The sequence below is a fragment of the Mandrillus leucophaeus genome, unplaced genomic scaffold, assembly GCF_000951045.1.
Source record: "Mandrillus leucophaeus isolate KB7577 unplaced genomic scaffold, Mleu.le_1.0 Scaffold331, whole genome shotgun sequence".
NCBI classification, from domain to species: Eukaryota; Metazoa; Chordata; class Mammalia; order Primates; family Cercopithecidae; genus Mandrillus; species Mandrillus leucophaeus.
In genome coordinates, this window is record NW_012103488.1 from 1807607 (window position 1) to 1825593 (window position 17987).

The following is a 17987-nucleotide window of genomic DNA, read 5'->3' on the forward strand; positions in this document are numbered from 1 at the left end:
TGGCCGAGGCAGCTGCGCGCACCGCCGCCGAACGGGATGTAATGGAAACGGCTGGAGGCGCCCCGCGAATCTTCGCGCGCTGCGCCGAAGCGCTCTGGGTCGAAGCCTTCGGGAGGGCTGCGGTACACCGCAGCCGTCTCGTGCGTGTCCCGGATGCTATACATCACGCTCCAGCCCTTGGGGATCTGGTAGCCCTGCAGAGAGGCGAGGAGACCAGCCTCACCACGAGGCACCTGGAAACGGGGTGCCCTGAACTGACCCTCCACCCCGGTGCTTTCATCAGGCTTCCGAAAACCGGGAGGAACCCGCGATTAATCCGGACACAAGGAGAAAGCTCTGTGTTCCAATCTCAACTCCTTCACTGGTGAAATGTATGACCTTGGGCTAGATGCGCACCCTCTCTGAGCTTCAGTTTCCTCATTGAAAAAAAGTGAGGGGAAAAATGCCCACTGTGTTGGTGAAGATTCAAATTAAGGACTTGGCACATATGAGTATTCAGTAAACAGTAACTATTAGTTATGTTCCCGTTTGGTTTTGTCTTTTTTTCTTCTGACCTTAGATCAGAAGACCTAAATTCCAGTGCTACATCTACCAGTTGCTAGAGTGGGAGAAATGCACATGACAATTCCTCGAGGTCAGTTCCATGGTGGAGCTCTCCTTTGCACTGAACTGAAAACTTTCCGTCCTTCCCATCCATCTGCTGGACAATAATGTTCAGATTTGGTACCACACTTTAAGAAGGCGCACATGCGAATCAAATTGGCCCTCCCTAAAATGCTCAAAGGCAGCTTTCATGTTCCCTCTGCCCACCCCTAGCATTTTCAACCATTTGGCTTTTTGATATGTCTTTCAACCCCTTGACTACACTGCTGCCCTCATATCAAGTTCCAGGGTGAATACTTAAAAGTTTCTAACTGTGGAACAGAACATCTTGGAATCATCCCAGGAGCTCTCTCTCCTCTCTAGACATCAGTGTTCTCATCTGTGAACTGGAGGGTGGCTAAGACCCTTTCCTGTCCTCTGCTCACCTCCCTGATTCTGTGCTTCCCTAAGGTCTTGTAGGGCACTCCAGCGCCTGCAGAATGAAGCTTGCGTTCCAAGACTGATCCCACATCCAAGACACTTCTCAACATCCACCTTTGTCTGAGTCTGCTCTCTCTGTAATGGGCTCTCCCATTCTAAACTTTCACTGCTCCAGTTCAGACTCCAGCTCTCAAAATGTGTTGCTGTCGTCCAGCACTAGGGATCACTCTCTTCACACCACAAGTGGGCTGAGGCTGTCAGGCCCGGCCCCTTCCTCTCCAAGTGGAGCTCCTCCAGGGTAAAGTCCCAGTCCCTTTGATACCTCCTGAACCCTGGCACGCACTGTGCCACAAATGTTCACTGTGGAATGCCCATCTTTGCCTGGAGCCACCCAGTCACCAAGCATGGTGCTCAGGGGACGGCAGTGACAGCGTTTCAGGCACACACTCGCAGTTTGGCACAGCCAGAGCACCACTGCCTGAGGCCACCACCACACCCCCACAGCCCAGCCCCACCTGGATGGAGCATCAGAGCTGGAAAGACAGCTTCCTTGCAGAGAGTAAACTGAGGCCCAGAGTGAAGAGGGAACTGCCCAAGGTCATACGGAGATGGAGTCAGTTCTAGACCTTAACCTTGCTCAGCCCAAACCGGCCTGATGAGAGATGAAGTGTCTACCCGGTATTTTAATTCCTCCCTCCCCTGGAATCTGGCCCCAGCCAGAGCCCTGGACGGATCGCAATGAGGGATTCCTTGCTCTTGCGAGGGAGCCAAAGGGGTGGAGTACAGGACATACTGAGGGGTTCTCTTTGTTCTCCATCCACACTCACTGGCTGGGAGGGGGTGCTGCACGGATAAAAGAGTGTTTTTATTCTAAAACTCGGCTCTCATTGAGTTGACCGTTCCGGACCGCTGCCAAAAGCTGAAGGGTACGAGATCCCTAACCTTGCCGGCTCGCCAGACTTTGTGTCCCTCAGCCGGGGATCCGGGGACGTGAAACAAGGCTCAGCCCATTTTACAGGACCGAAGGCTGAGGCTCTGAGAGCAAAAGAGGAGACCTCGCCGTCCAAGTCCCTCCGCCCTCCTCCCATCTGGGCGCCGCAGCAGGCGGCAGGAGGTAGGAGGCAGGAGGCAGGAGGCAGGAGGCAGGAGGCAGGAGGCAGGAGGCAGGAGGCAAGAGGCAGGCGGCAGGAGGCTGGCCATGGGCCGGCGCGGCGCACTTACGTCGAGCTCGAAGGTGCGCAGCGCGGTGCGGTAGCCCCCGGACACCGGCGGCAGGAGGCGCAGCACCTCCTTGACCACGCAGTCGACGTAGCGCAGACTGCCCAGCGCCGCGAGGCTGAGGTCGGGCTCGCAGCCGCAGTCGGGCGGGGCCCCCACACAGCCCCCCGCGGCCCCAGGCGCGCAGCCGCACGCGCGTCCCAGCCCCTGCGCCACCAGCTCCTCCCGAATCTTAGCGATGGCGGGCGGGTGCTGCAGTAGCAGCAGGACGAGCGAGGTGCTGGCACTGGCCGTGGTGAAGAAGGCGGCGAAGAGGAGCTCCACAGCCGACTCCTGCAAGACAGCCCCGTGCGGCACTGAGTCTCCGGCGGTGCAGTCGCCCGAGGCGCTGACTGGACAGCCCCGTAGAGATGAAAAAGCACTCAAATTTACTATTGCGCAAAGCCAGGGGGCAGGGAAGTGCTATTACCGCCGCGACTGCGTGCACCGTTTTGAAGTCGATTAAATCCCAAGTCCGCCACTTGGGAAAGTCACCTATAGCAACAGGTAAAATTAGGATCTCTCCACGCACCTTGCGATGGTTCCCAGAGAGAACGCGGGAACTTACTCTGTGCACTCTTCTCAGTGCTTTAAGCATATTCATTCATTCGGTTCTCACCTCCCCTCTGTGAGGCACAATTGCTGCTCTTGTTTTATGGAGTTGAAAACGGAGGCTCCAGAGAAGTGCTCAAGGTCCCTACAGCTAGCACTCCCGGCAGGCGGGCTTAGGAGTCCAGAGCTCTTAACCACCTGGTGGTGCCACCGCCAACCCCAGCGGAACAGCCTGACAATGGTTGCTGTGCAACAAAGGCACCTGCAGCAGCAGTGCCAGCCTCGTACCAATGTCGGCATCATGGTTTCATCCTCTCCCTACCGGAATGGTCCCAGGGAGTCACTAAATGTTTTCCTGGTCTGCTCTGCCCAGGAAGGGCACGCAAGGGGCCTGGTGGCTTCATCCTCCAGGCTCCAATGCCCTGCCTCTGTCCTCTCAGGTCCCAGTGTCTTCCTTGCTGGAAGCACCCACCGTTTGTTTTATACACTGATTCCTGCTATCACAGGATGAACGTGTTCCTTCCCTTCCTGAACCTGGAGGACATGGGCTGTGTTTCACTCACCACTGTATTCCCAGTCCCAGTGTGGAGTCCAGCACTGAATAGGTGCATCATAATATTTGTGGAATGAATGACCTGGTTGCTCACTAACCCGCCCTGCCCCAGACAAGAGGGTAACTGGGATGGAGACTCTAGAGCCCCAGCATCCTCCCTGATGTCTAGCCCAGAATTGAAGATTCCTGGCTAGTGAGTCCCTTCCTGAGAACCTGGAGGGTGCTGTCACTCCTCCCCAGTCCTGTCTACTCCTTTCTACTCCACTCCCCTTAGCCCTGAACAGTCCCTGTCCACCTGGCTCCCCCAGGACTCATGAGCCCATTGCTCATGTTCTTATTAGTTCCATTCTCAGAAAAGAAGCTAAAGCTGAGGCCCACCCTTCAGGGATGTCTGGTAGAAAGTGGGAAACTAAGGCCCGAGAAAGGATGGGTGGGAGTTGCTTATGGAAGATTGAGGTCTCCCTATTTGTAACTTCCCCTCCCCCCAACTTCTCCACTCCTTTTTGAGTGCTCAAGCAAGTCCTGGGGCCATTCCAAAGCTTCCCACCTCCCCTCCACTGTGTGTGCGATGTGTGTACAAGGGGAGGGGTCCTAATTCTCTAGGAGATCCACAGCAACAAGACAGACAGATAGAGGTGCCAGGTGCCAAGGCAGCTCATAGAAGGAGAGAGGTGATTTTGGAAGGAAGAAGGGAACTTTGAGGATGTGGAGTTTGATCCTGAGCCCCTTAGAGTTTGTAGAAAAAATGAATAATGAGGGCTTCGTAGGCAGGCGGACAGCAGAGGCAAAGGCATGGAGTGGCAGAGAAGGGCAGTGGGGGAAGGAATGGAGAGAGAGCCGTTTGTGGCCAGAAACCTGCAAAGATGGGCCTAGCATTCTTGCCTTCAAGTCTCCTACTGACCAGGGTGGCAGCTGGCTGAAGGCTGCACAGCTAGTGAGTGTGGCTGAGTCATTACTGGAACCCAGGTCTCCTCTTGCCCCTCATCTTGAGGACTGCCTGTGCCTCAAAGTGGGGCTACACAGGATGTGGCTCTGGGGATGCAGCATTGGTGTAGGGACCTGCTGGGGATGCAAAAGAGGGGAGAAGGAGCAGTCTCTCAGCACCCACCTTCAGCTCCTGCATGGAGGGCTCATGGCCCAGCTCCCTTGCACTGTGAATGATCAGCTCCAGGGCATCACCCGGCTCTGCAGCCTTGTCCTCATGAAGCTTCTCAGAAATGGCCCCCTCCAGGTGCTGATGCAGCTGGTCCCTTGCCCGGATGCCCTGAGAAGAAAGATGGGGCAGGAAGGCTAAGGGGGCCAGGCCTGGCCACTTACCCAGAAAACCTTCTCAGCACTGGCTCTGCCAACATCCTTGTGTTAACAGCTCCCCAGCTTAGCTCCTGGCCTGGCATATGGCTGGGCTCAGTAAATGGTCAGGGATATATCCACTGTCCACAAACACCATTCTGTCTTGATTATCACAAGCCCCCTCTAAGCCACAGCAGAGTTACTATCATCCTGAGGAGAGGATGCTGAGGTTCAGAGAGGTCAAGCAATTGCCCAGAGTCACACAGCTGTCCATGCCCATGCCTGGCACAGAGCCCAGTGCGGCTAGGGTCAGCCCATTGCCCTTTCTCTGCAGTAGGCTCAGGCTGGGGCACCTTGATGCACCCAGCAAAGCTCTGACTTAGAGGATACTATTGGATGTTGTAAGCATTAGCCTCTGTAAGGGCGTGGGCAAGAGGGGATGCCTCTCCAGAGTTCAGGGAATAGCCACAGCAAAAGCATCCCCCCAACACGGGAAAGCACTGTAATTCAGCACTTGAGTTCCATAGTCAGAGGAGATGGGGTTCAAGTTCTGTGTCTGCCGCTACTAACGGTGTGATCTTGGGTAAGTCAATAAAATAAGTTTGGCCAATAAAATGAGAATAACAACACTTTGCAGGCTGCAAGGATTAGATCAGAAAATGTATCCACGGTGATCAGCATATAGCATGATCCTTTACACATATTATTTTTATGCAGGTGACTGAAAACCAGGGAATCAAACAGTGGGAAGTCCCAGAACAGGGGGACCAAAAGGCGGGTTGGGGCATCCTAGCTGCTCTCCGGGTCCTGTTCTGAAGTCTGGAGAAGCAGCGGTTCTCTGATCCAGAAACCTAGCGGATCCAGGGCCCGTGGAGCTGACGCCCACCCCCTTGGGTCGGGGGCTGGCGCCGGGCTGGGCCAGGACGCATCTGCAGCCCTCACGCTCTCCTCGGTTCCACAGCCATCTGGGCTTCCGAATAAGTGATGGAGGCCGGCCCCAGAGGCGCCGCTGTGGGAAGGAGTCGGACCCCAAACTCTGGCGGCTCGCGCTTGCTAAGGCTGGAGCGCGTAGCGGCAGGGGTCCCACGGAGGGCGTGTGGCCAGCCCCAGGTCACACCAGCGAACCAGCACAGAGGCCAGGTCCGGAGCCCATCGCCACGCCACCGCCACGACGCCTCCCACCCCCGGACCTCGCTGCCGTTCCCCAGCAGAGGTGACGGATGCGCGGGGTGCGCCGTGGGCGTCCCGTCTGGGTCTGGGAGGCCTGTCCGCGCCGCGGAGTCTCAGAAGAAGGTCTGGAGCCCGGGCAGCCCTACCTTGCGCAGGCCACTGAAGGGAACGTCCAGAGGCAGTGAGAAGAGGTTCTCCACGAGCTGCTCGAAGGTCCGGGCCAGCGTGGCGCACTGCGCCTCGTCCAGCCGCAACCCCAGCAGGATGCGTGCGGCCATGCGGAAGGTGAGCGCTTTAGCGGCGTCGTAGACTGAGACCGGCCCGCCAGCCGCGCACCAGGAGCGCACCTCATGCCGCAGCGCCCCCTGCAGGCGCGGCACGTAGCGCTCCAGCGCGGCGCGGCTGAACACGCGCGCCAGGACCTGTGGGAGCGCGCGTGATCAGCGCTGGCGGCGGTCGGGCCTCCTCTGCTTGGCGATTCCGGAGTAGCCAAGAGGTCAGTTCCGGTCCTTTCCCCCTCTTCTAAGAGGCCCAGACCTAAACTTGCTGGCTTTTGCTTTCGCCATTCCCCCCAGTTCTGCTCTGATGCACACAGTCCCTCCCATCCATCCAGGCTCCCGCTGCCATCTCCTCTAAGAAGTCTTCCCTGGCCCCCCTCTCTAGGTCTGAGTCTCCAGCGCTTCTGCTATCACAGCCACGGAAGATGGGAGATGAAAGAACCTTTTAGAGCAGTCGTAACTCCGTAAACAGAAGCTGAAGATAACGGACCCGTCCAAGGCCACCCGCTGGTTACCAGGGACCTTGGTCAAGTTCACAGTGAATCCAACACCGGGGACCCGGCTTGGCCCATGGCAGATGCTGGGGACCGCGGATCCGACCTTTCTACGACCCATTCCCGTTTCCACTCACCTTGCGCCGCCGCCGGTGTGGCTCGCCGACGGCACCAAGCAGTGTGTGCGAGCCCAGCAGGATGTGCGCGCTCTGTGGCCACTGGCTGCGCACCAGGCGGTGCTCGCCCAGCAGGATGGTGCGCACGTTCTCCGCGCCACTCACGCGGATCACTGGCCTGCCCAGCAGGTGCGTCTTGAACACTGTCCCATAGCGCTCTCGGCGGGAACTGTGAAAGCGCGAGCCCTGCAAGCGAGGCGGAGCGTGGAGAGCTGGAACTTCTGGGCCTGGGCCGGGTATCTGACCCAGACCTCCCAGCTGCCTTTTGATCACAACTCTGTCTCTGGCTGGCGCGTTTACAAAACAAGATCCCCAGTGGGCCTGGCAACTACACTATGGGAATGTACATGCTCCTGTTCCTATTGGTGAGATGAGGAAACAGACTCAGAATGAAGACGTGAGCGCCCAAGGGCTCACAGCTGAGACAAGCCTCAGGCTCCTTTTCTATGCTTACAGGACGTGCTCCTCAGACTCCTTCCTAAAACCCCTTCTGTTTACCCCCTGCATTGTGTCGGGGAGTTGCTCTGGGGAGAATTCCAATGACTTGAGGTCCCTTCGAGGGAACGGAGGAGCCAGGCAAAGGCGAGAGTTGTGCGCGCTTCCCAGGGTCGTGGGTGATGGGCAGGGACTGGCTACAAATCCCATGGGCATTGAGACTGAGGAGGGTCCAGTGGGAGCCGGAGGGAGAAGGGACTGTATTAGCGCTCGGGGTCGAAGGACTGCTCACCTGAACTAACCAGTGCAGCGTTTCGCCGAAGAAGGGCCAGCCCATGGAGCCCTTGGGCAGAGGCAGGGTGGAGGCCCGGTCCCGGCTCAGCATCCAGCGGAGGGTCCAGAGGTGCTGGGCCAGGCTGAGCAGCAGGCCCGCGCACAGGACAGCAGTGCCCGCCGCCCCCAGCACTGACAGGCAGCTCAGCCCCCAAGGGAACATGATGAGCCCGCGGGGGCCAGGCCGCCCAGAGCGCAGGGACAGAAGGGGACGCAAGAACCCGGGCGCGAGCAGTGCGCAGTGCTCACCTGTTCCGTCCGCAAAAGGCCTGGGGTTTGGGAGCCAAGTCCGAGATTTACAAGCTCCGCTGAGAACTCCGTTCTAAAAACAGACAGGCGGTGAAAGACGGTAGTGACCGTGCGCCCTTAGGGAACGTGCCTTCCTCGAGGCCGGCGCACTCAGAACTTTCTCCTGGCTCCTGGGCCCAAATGCCAGTCCCTCTCGAAGGTGCCCGCTGCCTGGGGAACGCTTACTCCCCGCTCCGCGGGGCACCTCCCACCTCCCCCCCGGGCTCAGCACCCTTTGCATAGAAGCAGCGAAGGAGGGCGAAAGAAGAGCAACTCACCAGTGTTACCAACCTGGTCTGCAGACCCCCGCCCCACCTCTCCCTCCTCCAGTCGTTTAACCCTTCTTGGCCCACCCTGGACATGTTTATATAGATATTGGCTCCCTCCCTACGGACCGATCCCGGTTCACACAACGTGACGTGTCTTTGCATATTTAAAGCGCTCCACGCAGAGTGGTGATTGGAGGCAGTGGGCAGTGGAGCACTCACGGAGGGGCTCTGAGTAGGGAGTGGCAGGCGCTGGGGCGCTCGAGCTGGGCTAGGGGCTCGCCTCGCAGGACCTGCGGGTTCGCGCCAGAGCTTCCTGGCTCTTCTCAGCGCTCGGAAAGTGGGCGAACCCAACGCGCAGAATTGACCCAGGCTTGCGCCCCACAGCGCTCCTGGCCCACCCCCGGCTGCTGGCTCTCTCTTCGGTCCCCGCCTTCGAGCTTCTAGGTGCCCTTCTCTCGCCACTCCAAGGTGAAAGAACTGGGCTTTTCTCTCCTTTGCTCCGACTATTTCAGGGAAACTGCAGTCGTCGACGCCTGCGTTGGCATCGCAAAAGCCCACGAGGGATAGCGCAGCCGAGATTCTCCGACAGCTAACCACCTCTCCCGGCTCTCTGATCTACCACATCAGGTATCCTTCCAAAGATGGCAGTTCCACTGCTGCCCTAGGCTTCATAAAGACGTCCTAAGCCTCCAGAAGCCGATACCCAACAGCACCTTTCCGGTCTCAAGGACCGAATTCATCTTTCCCTGCACATCCTTCCCTCCCTCCCCCGAGTTTGCCCAACGACTCTTGTCAATCTACACTGCTGCGTTTTGGGCTTTGTGCGTCCCATTCAAGGGTTCCAAATGCCCCAAGACTCACTCGTCCTTGTCCCTACAGCGCAACCTGGGGTGTGTGTGGAGGGTGCTGGGTGTTTATATTATTGAAAAGAGTAAAGAGGACCCACAGTGGTCTGCTCCAGGTAGTGCAAAGGTGGTATCTCTCTGAATCCCGGGACGTCTCAGCCAAAGCAGGGGAGACACCCTAAGTACACTGGAGGGTTGGGGAAGGTGCGAAGGACAGCCCCATTCCGGTCTTCAAAGAGAGTTAGCTGTTCACCGCTCCTCTCTTCCAGATTTCCCTGTGCCTGAAGAAGTACCATGCTTTTCATGTAGTATTTTAAAAAACATTAAATACTTTGGATTAAGAGATGATCACGAGAACAAGTGCGCATATATATATATGTGTGTGTACACACATATAAGTGTGTATATATATGCATGGTTACTATAGCTGTATGTTTATTTAGTACCTACTTTCTTTGAACTATATTTGAACTAAGCCAAACTATATATATATATATATAGTTTTGGTGCCACTCCCATTCCAATAACTAGGAAATAATATGCCTTTTCTCCAGGAAGCACTTGTTTTAAATCAGTAAGCTCTGAATAGACAAAATAGTAATGCATTTTCAACAACTTGCTCAATATTTTTAATATTTCATCACAAAATCCAGAGATGTACGTATAATTCTTTACACTTATTTTACAGAGTCAGGCATAGTTTCTTACAGGCCTAAATCCTGAAAAGGCAAAGGGAGGATTCAGCATAAATACAACAAAGGTATAATAAAGACTGGATTTATATTGTCATTTGGACCACGGAAACGTACACAAAGGAAAATGTACATTTGTTTTAGGTTTTCCAGAGTTCATTTGGTTTGGCTTGTTTCCACAATGAGGATACAGTACTGAAATCTGCTATTTGAAGAAAGTAACCTGACCCCTGTGGTAACTTCTGTGTGCAGGAACCATCTACCCTCGCACAAGCTGCACCTGAAGTGGTTAGCCCCATTTAGTTCCTGTCCTCTCTTTTAACTGGAACCAAACCAAACCAAACAAATCCAGAATGGGGTCAGCTACAAGCAATATAGTTAGAAATATTAACCCTGATGAACAGAAACAACACTGCATCTTTAGAAAATCCAAAACCTTTTGTTCATATTCAGTACGATTAAATTAAACCACCCAAGTAGAACAAATAATTCACATTCTTACTGAGTTAAATCAAGTTTGATTTCAGGAAGCTTTAAAGATTTGTCTATTTCCCCTTCAGAATTAGCAGAATTAGAAATTTTGGTCTGCTTAAATCACAATGAGGTGAAAATAAAAGCTAAAAGTCAGAAAATGGTAGTGAAAAACTACCATATCAGACATGATTGAATTCCAAAGCCATATACTGATCAAAAAACAGATTATCATTCAAGTCTAAATAGAAAAAACTACTTATGAGTAGAGGCATACGTTTTTCAAATGTATTTGTAATCAATTTCATGTACAATTTGTGACAATTTATGTTTTACACTTTTGCATTTTCCCCTAAAAGTGAAAAAATGGTCATTTTTTCCATATATAAAATAGTATTCGATTATTTAAAAATCCATACAAATGACATTTATTACTATTTCTTGTTTAAGCCCTCATGTATCTTCTCTATTGTATTTTTGGATTCTGTAAACAAATTACTATATCATGACCAATACTTGCTCAAGATCAATGTTGAATCATGGATTTGGTGTCACTGAGTGCAAGCGACGTGAGGTCTACGTGTGCTGGGACATACCATTCACCAAACTTCTCAGCTGTTTCACAACTGTCTCTATCAACTTCTGTTTGTCTCGATCATTCTTCCTGAACTGAGCAAATATATTGTTCTTTTTGCTAGTATCCTTCATCCTAGAAACATATGTGAATGAAGAAGCTTAGTAAAAGAAAATTAAAAGCTAAGCTGTCACAAGTAAAATATCTTGCCATGCTCTGAATTATCCCACACTAATCCTATGCTTGAAAAATATAGTTCAAAGAAAGTAGGTTCTAAATAAACATACAGATATAGTAACCATGCAAAAAAATAGAAGCTTTATTTTACATTCTATATTAAGTAGCATTTTTGCATTAATATGTACATCTAAAATATGCTAGGTTTGCTACTATCATACTATTTTCTAATATTATTCCACAAAGTATGCTAAAATACATACCCTGTATAGACTCAGCTAATCATATTCATAGCAAGATAAGGTGAAAGGAAAATAACATTAGAAAATGTAAAATAGCAATGTTTTTGCCTCAGTTGCATTTCATGACATTGTAAAATAAATTTACATTTATTTTAAACACTTCCTCTTGTCCTTTCACATCAAATTCACTATAAATATTTTGAAATACAGGAAAATAATAACAATTTTAATTTAAAAGCTGAAAATTTTAATAGTGATACTTTTTAATTTTTATTTTCTTATCCAGCAGCCCCCAGAATCACAGCAGATTCAGAGGGCCTCCCAATAGTGATATTTTAAATGAAATATGATTGAGTAAAGAAAAAGTCTGTCACATAATGAGAGGGAAAAGTTAACACCTAAATTTATGTTTAGTTGGACAAGATGCATCAGTAAATCCTATTACCTCAGTTTTTACTGTATTGTTTATTTCAAACCATGTATTTCTCTACCTGCAAAGAATCCAAGTCCACAATGCTGAGATTTAGATAACACTGGTGGCAAACATTCCAATTCCTGGTCACATTTGACAAAATACCTTCTTTCCTGAGTTACAGAATTTTTTTTTTTAAAGAAAGCTCCAATTGTCACATCCCCAGTAAACATATTTCTAAGGTCAATTAAGCTTGCAATTCAGGATACAAAAGGAAAGATGTTTTGTTCACATCAATATAAACAGCAGTTGCTTATGAAATGACACCAACTCTGAAGGGCAAGAAAGAAAAGCTTTTTTGGTCATTAAACTAGAATGAGCTTTTAAGCTCTATCTAGACTTTTCTTTTTTGACAGAAATCTCTAGTTCTTTAGTTTATCACTGAATCAAAAGGTGCTAAAATGTTATACAAAAAAAGTTTTCAGAATGTACTCACTTCTCCAAAAGAGTAAGGGCTGTGTTTGGATTCACCCGAAGGTACTTAGAAGCTGGCTGTCCATAATCAGCTAGATAAGTAGACCAATCCCAAACCATAAACAGGTCAAGGAGCTGCGAAAGATGGGGGAAATGTTAAATCAACTTTTGATTATTTACCCAGTTAACATATAAATTATATGCTATCCTTGTTCTACTTTAATATAGCCTGCTTCTTAGATAGAACAGAATAAGGAAATTCATTTTTAAAACTTCATTAACTGTACTTTACAACGAAAATAGATCTTTTTACTTTGAAATTACTAAAAGCGCCAGGGGTTGTTTTCTAGTAAAATACTTTGTGTTTTCAAATAATTGTAAAATAATGAAAACACTGTTAATATAATATATATTAACCCTTGTACTGATGTATAAAAATTTTATCTTTACGCATTAGTCAGTACCCAGATGTAATTAATAAAGGTTGGCGCTACTAACCTGTATGAAGAATTTTAAAGAACTTAAATTGAACCTTTTTTTCTTAGAGGTAAGTATGTTTACCTTTCAAGGACGCTGTTTGCACCTAAGACTTTTTCCAAAGTAATTTAAACCAAAAGCTCAGATAATCTCAATTAAGTGCATTTAACAACCTCTGCTGGATTTTCTCTGGTGATGGATCCTCCGTAGTATTATGAAATGAGGGCTTCAGGATTCAGCCTGTTAACTCTAGGCTACCATTTTGTATAAACAAACAACAACAAAAAAGAAACCCTCTTGTTTCCCGTGGTGTCTTAAAATTGACTATTTACTTTATAATCTCCAGTTAGAATCATTGTCAAATATGGAAGTAATCTTTTAAAAGCAATGCCATGCCTAAACCAAAGCACCAAACTCTTTATCCAACTTTAAAACCCTAATCCCCTTTAAGCCATTTAAAACCCAACTTCCTATCCCCATTTGAATTGTTTCAGAAAGCTAAATGCTTTACTTACTACCTTCCTTTAGTTTTATATTCTTTCTTTTTGTTTTAACTCACTTTATAAGTAAGGGGTCTTACTGGTTTTGCTCTCAAATGGAGGAAACATTTGCATTTACTCATAGGATACAAGAGACAACCACTGACTCTGAGAGGGATAAAACTCTGGGGTGATTAAAATCTCATAAAGGTAGGTTACCAGAAACTAGCTTTTCTTGATGAAGGTAAAAAACTTGTTTGACTCTTTCCCTATCCAATTTACAGGTATTAATAGAGATTTTCTCGCAACAGGCAGAAAATTCTATAATGAAAATATTAACTATGAAAAGCCACTCTATTTTCTTTCAGACAAGATACCATTCTGGGCCATACCAAAAGTTGAAACACTAGGATAGAAACTATACTGAGACAATGTTAAAGATATACTGTCTGAAAAAGAAAAGGGAACTTATTTAAAATTCTGTGTAATTTTTAACTGTGTTTGGCCACATTTTTCCCTCCTTTCACAAAGAGGAAAAGTTACTGTCATACACTCAGATGGTAAGAGTGTAAATTAGTATAACTTCTCTGGAATGTGATTCCGCAATGTGTTTAAGAACCTTATTAAAAATGGCCATTCCCTTTGATTCAGCAATCCTACTTCTTGGAAAGCAACTTTGGGAAACAGAAAAAAAAATTTATGCATAAAGATAATCTCAAAAATGCTATTTGTGTTATCAAAAACTGAAAAAAGCCTAAATCTCAATATTAAGAGACTGGTTAAGTAGTGAGGTATATCTGTATGATGACTATCATGTGGTTATTAAAATTAACATTTATGAAGAATTTTAAACAACATGGGATAATGTTTATGATAAATGTTGCTATTTAAGTTACATAAAAACCCATCCAAAAAGACTGGAAGAAAATTTGCAAAAATGTTAAGGGTGCCTGTTATAAGCTGGGCATGGTGGTGTGTTCCTGTAGTCCTAGCTACTCTAGAGACTGAGGCGGTAGGATCACTTGAGCCCGGGAGTTAAGAGTCCACCCCAGGCAACATAATGAGACTTCACCTCTAAAATAATAATTTTTTAAAAAGAACAATTGTTATTTCTGTGGTGGGATTAAAGTTATCTGTTATTTTCTTTATTTTTGTAATACTCTACAATGAATATGTGTTAATACTATAGTTATAAATAAGGTTTATATATTTATATATTAAAATAAATTTCAATAATGAACACCCCTCACAGAGTTGTCAACAGAAGCCTCATTTTCAAGGATTCTTCTTTCAGGTGTATGTGTGTATTTGCACAACTGTGCATGTGCAATGCACAGTGTCAGCAGAAAGCAACCTCTTAAGGCTCTTTTTCTCTAGGCTGATTTACCCCCAACTGGGAAAGGAGGAGCTGACTTAATGAATGAAAAACCCGCACCAACTCCAACTGTGAATACAGAATTGATTCTTTTACAGCACAAAACCAGACTGTCCTAGATAAAGAAACACTATGCTTACAATGTTCACATATGGTCAGATACTCATATGCAAATCTCTTATGTGCAAATCCCTAGAAATTACAGGAACCACAAAATTAAACCTACCTGCCCATATGTAGACAAATCTATATGCTTTCATATTTACATCTTTGTAAAAATATGTACAGAAATACATATTATACACAGTTAATTTACAGATATCTATAGAACTTTGCATGAATTTGCAAATTAATGGTTAAGGAATTAATTGCCAATGCAGATAAAAAGGCCAACGATCTAGATAAAATTCATTTATTTATTCAGCATATATTGTCTGCCCACCTATTACGTGCTAGATACTGTGCTAGGTACCAGAGGTACAGTATTGGAACGAAACAAAATATCTTTCCTGAAGGAGCTTACATTGTAAGATAGGAATAAAGCAGTAATCTTTTGATGTTAACATGGAAGAAATTATAAAGAAAAGCTATTCACACAGAATCCTAGTAATTTAAACTACCGTAACACATGAGAAAGCTACTATCCTTTAATATAGAATAAGACAGAAGCCATTAACTTATATAGAAGCTGGTGACTGCCTGCTCATTCCGCTCAGTCTATGAATCCAATGGCTGAAGATTCAATAGCTGAGACATTTCAGTGTTTGTGTCCCAAAGACCACACATGAACGTGGGCAGAGAGCAAAGATGGAGCCAGCAAGCATGTTGATCTCATATTCTCATTTCTCATTTTCATGTGTGTAAGGATTTTTCAAATGCATAGTACTGCTGGAACAAGTAAATAGAAACAAACTTCAAAGCTGGGCAGGCAAGCTCATAAAGTGTGTCTAGCACAGTGTAACCACTCAGTAGGTATTCGGGAAATAACTGATTAATTGATGATGCCAGACCATTATTCCAAGTTTCCTTGGGAGCTTTTTCCTTAGGCTACAGGCTACTTTAGCTTATGTTGATAGCTCTCTGAAAAAGGCCAATGTTGGCTTGCAGGCAAACTATGGCAAGTGAATATAGTGAAGTGACATCTCTGTATCTCTCTCAGCTTTTCACTGGGATGTTGATAAAGAGGAGATACTCCATCATGATACAGCACTGGGTCTAACGTTAAGTGAGTTAAATGATCTTCCTAGAGAAAGTAGCGTTAATATTTCTGAATGGTCTACCAGTCTCCTTCACCCATAATAATTATAAAGTCATTTTTAACTTTTTATAATTCAGTTCTACTGAAGTGAAGGATAAAACATAAAACCAGGACTTTATTCCTGGGTCCCACCTAACATTATGCCAAGCCAGATTTTATGGACTGAACCCATTTCTACAGGTGGCTATCCATGCCTGTTCTGACCAAGATGACCCTGGTCTTTGATTGGGATGACTTTAAAAGAACATGATTGCTCTGGAGTCAGAGTGTGATGGGAATAAAAGGGGAAACGGGGGTGTTGCCAGGTACAAACACTGATACTTGCCTTTGCTCCACCCCAACAGTCATTGCTTTGTGGACTGCCTCTCACAATTGGTAAAGCTTCACAGGATGCACTATGTTCTTAATATTAAGATCTACATTATGAAAAGTCTCACTTCTCTACTTAAGTTTTGCTTCCTTCAGATGGCAATATGCACAAATAATACGTTCGTTATTAATCACACAAAATCTCTTTCAGTCTTGTAAATAAACAGTAGGACATGGTCTCAACAGGTGAATTTATTAGTTAACACATATACCTGAAGTTCAAAGATGTAGATCAAACATGAACAAAAACAAAAATATCCCCAGATTACCCAAAAGCAATTTTACAATTACTTATTAAAGGATAAAGTCGGGCATATGATAATGAAAATTGGTATTAAGTTCTATAAATGGGTTTCTTCCAATAGTCAAGTAAAGTAATTCCACCTTAAATCCTTTTGGGAAGTAAGCAAAGTATAGATGATATAAAAATGAAAAAGCAAAATCATGTGCCTGAGTTCTACCTCATCACGATTTGTAAGATTATCTGAAATTAGTATCCCAAGTTTTTTTTCACCAAGGATTCAAAAATACCCTTCATAACTAATCTGATAACATAAAGTGGATGTATGCCAATATTTGTAAGTGAGTTGTACGTTTCACTTCCTCAGCATTCCCTGTGTGTGTCCAGCAAACAAAAAGATCAGCTTAAGGAAAGAAGTGTTACATGGGTGGTCCCATATAGCTCCAAATAGTCGAATCACTTCAGAATCACTGAGGAATTCATTTGTGTCAACCCATTTAGCTTGCTGACAGTTTCCCATCCTACAGACTCATTCTCAATCCATGCCCAAGGAACTTGAGGTCTCAGACCTGTTGAGATCACTTTGTAGAAATGACACAATGAATCTAGGCAGACTTAAAATTATTCTATGAAACTCTTGAAGTGACTTTTTGCCTTTTTAAAAGGGAACCCACAGTGCCAGGTCATTTTTTCCTTGAATTTGATTTAGCTTTCTTTGTTTTAGGTCTTTTGGGTTTTGCTTTTTAAGCACCTCAGGGGCAATGACCCAGGACAGAAGATAAATAAAGTTAAGCCAACCTCAAGAGAAAAGCAACTGGGGATACCAGGTTTGCTTTTGTAAATGTGAACAGTGACCTGGGGGCTCCGGGTCAACCTCAGTCCCCCAAGTTCCCTTTTCCAAACACTAAATCCACCTGGGACCTCAGAGTTGCTTTGTGGATTCCAAAAGTAAACCAGGAGATCATTTTTCCTTTGCCACCAAAAAACAAAGTTGAGACCAGGGTTCCTAGAGTGCTCCAGAGATTTAAACAACAAAAGTCCTAAACCCTAGTACTGCTTAAAGGAGGAAATACTTGTCCTTCAAACAAATCCTGAGTAATTCGCCACTGGGAATTCAAGAAAAATGGGTCTTACTAAACTAGCTACATTGGAAAGAACTACAAGTCCTTTTCTAAATATATTGTGAGGTCAAATGATGAACTCCATATGATTTTTAAAGCACCTGGATTTTCCTTCCTTTCTAGCCATCTTTAACACCACATTTGGAAAACTCCACATGTAGCACAGAATTTTAAGTAGCAGTCCGAAGATAAGCGAAAACTACAATACAAAAAAGCAAATCAGTGTTGTGCCTTCAGTTACCTAACTTTTTTCCCTTCAGGTGTTAATTGCCTTCATGCTACCTTCTGGATCTTATGTACCCTAACCCAAGCCTGCCCTCTTCCAATGTCCCATCTGCTAGACTTGCTCTCAGCCAGTCCTTTCACTCCCACCTCTGTGAGGACTAGGAGTGAGCTCTAAGCACTTCATGCTGCAGAAGCTGCTTAATGGAATTGGTCTCTTCAAGTCACTTCACTCAGGTGAACTGTACACGCAAAGGTAGAATGTTCTTATTTTTTTATGCTAAGCTAATGTAGTAGTCCTAGATAACCTCTAGGTGAGTATGGAATTTGGAAAAAAAAAAAAAGAAAAAAGAGGCACACAGTAAAATTTACATAATCGGATTTACACACGTCCATATTTGCTTTATTTTGATTTTTTTTTTGTCACTACCATGGCTAAA

At 46.6% G+C, this 17987-nt stretch overlaps 2 protein-coding genes across 3 annotated transcripts in view; both read right to left on the bottom strand.

Moving 5' to 3' along the window:
- Nucleotides 1-7724, bottom strand: part of LOC105545525 (cytochrome P450 26C1) — a 14272-nt gene extending 6548 nt beyond the window's left edge. Inside the window, exons 1-6 of the mRNA XM_011988475.1 lie at nt 7521-7724; nt 6755-6979; nt 5992-6267; nt 4494-4649; nt 2245-2574; nt 4-194 (exon numbers count right to left, since the gene is read on the bottom strand). Of these exons, the coding sequence (XP_011843865.1) occupies nt 4-194; nt 2245-2574; nt 4494-4649; nt 5992-6267; nt 6755-6979; nt 7521-7724 (1382 nt within the window). The remainder of the gene's footprint in view (nt 1-3; nt 195-2244; nt 2575-4493; nt 4650-5991; nt 6268-6754; nt 6980-7520) is intronic.
- Nucleotides 7725-9564: 1840 nt separating this feature from the next.
- The window catches only part of EXOC6 (exocyst complex component 6), a 218817-nt gene continuing 210394 nt past the window's right edge, over nt 9565-17987 (bottom strand). For both annotated transcript variants that reach the window (XM_011988477.1, XM_011988476.1), the window contains 2 exons: nt 12028-12140; nt 9565-10835 (listed from right to left, as the gene is read on the bottom strand). In XM_011988477.1, coding sequence (XP_011843867.1) covers nt 10703-10835; nt 12028-12140 — 246 coding nt within the window. In that variant the 3' untranslated portion in view covers nt 9565-10702. The remainder of the gene's footprint in view (nt 10836-12027; nt 12141-17987) is intronic.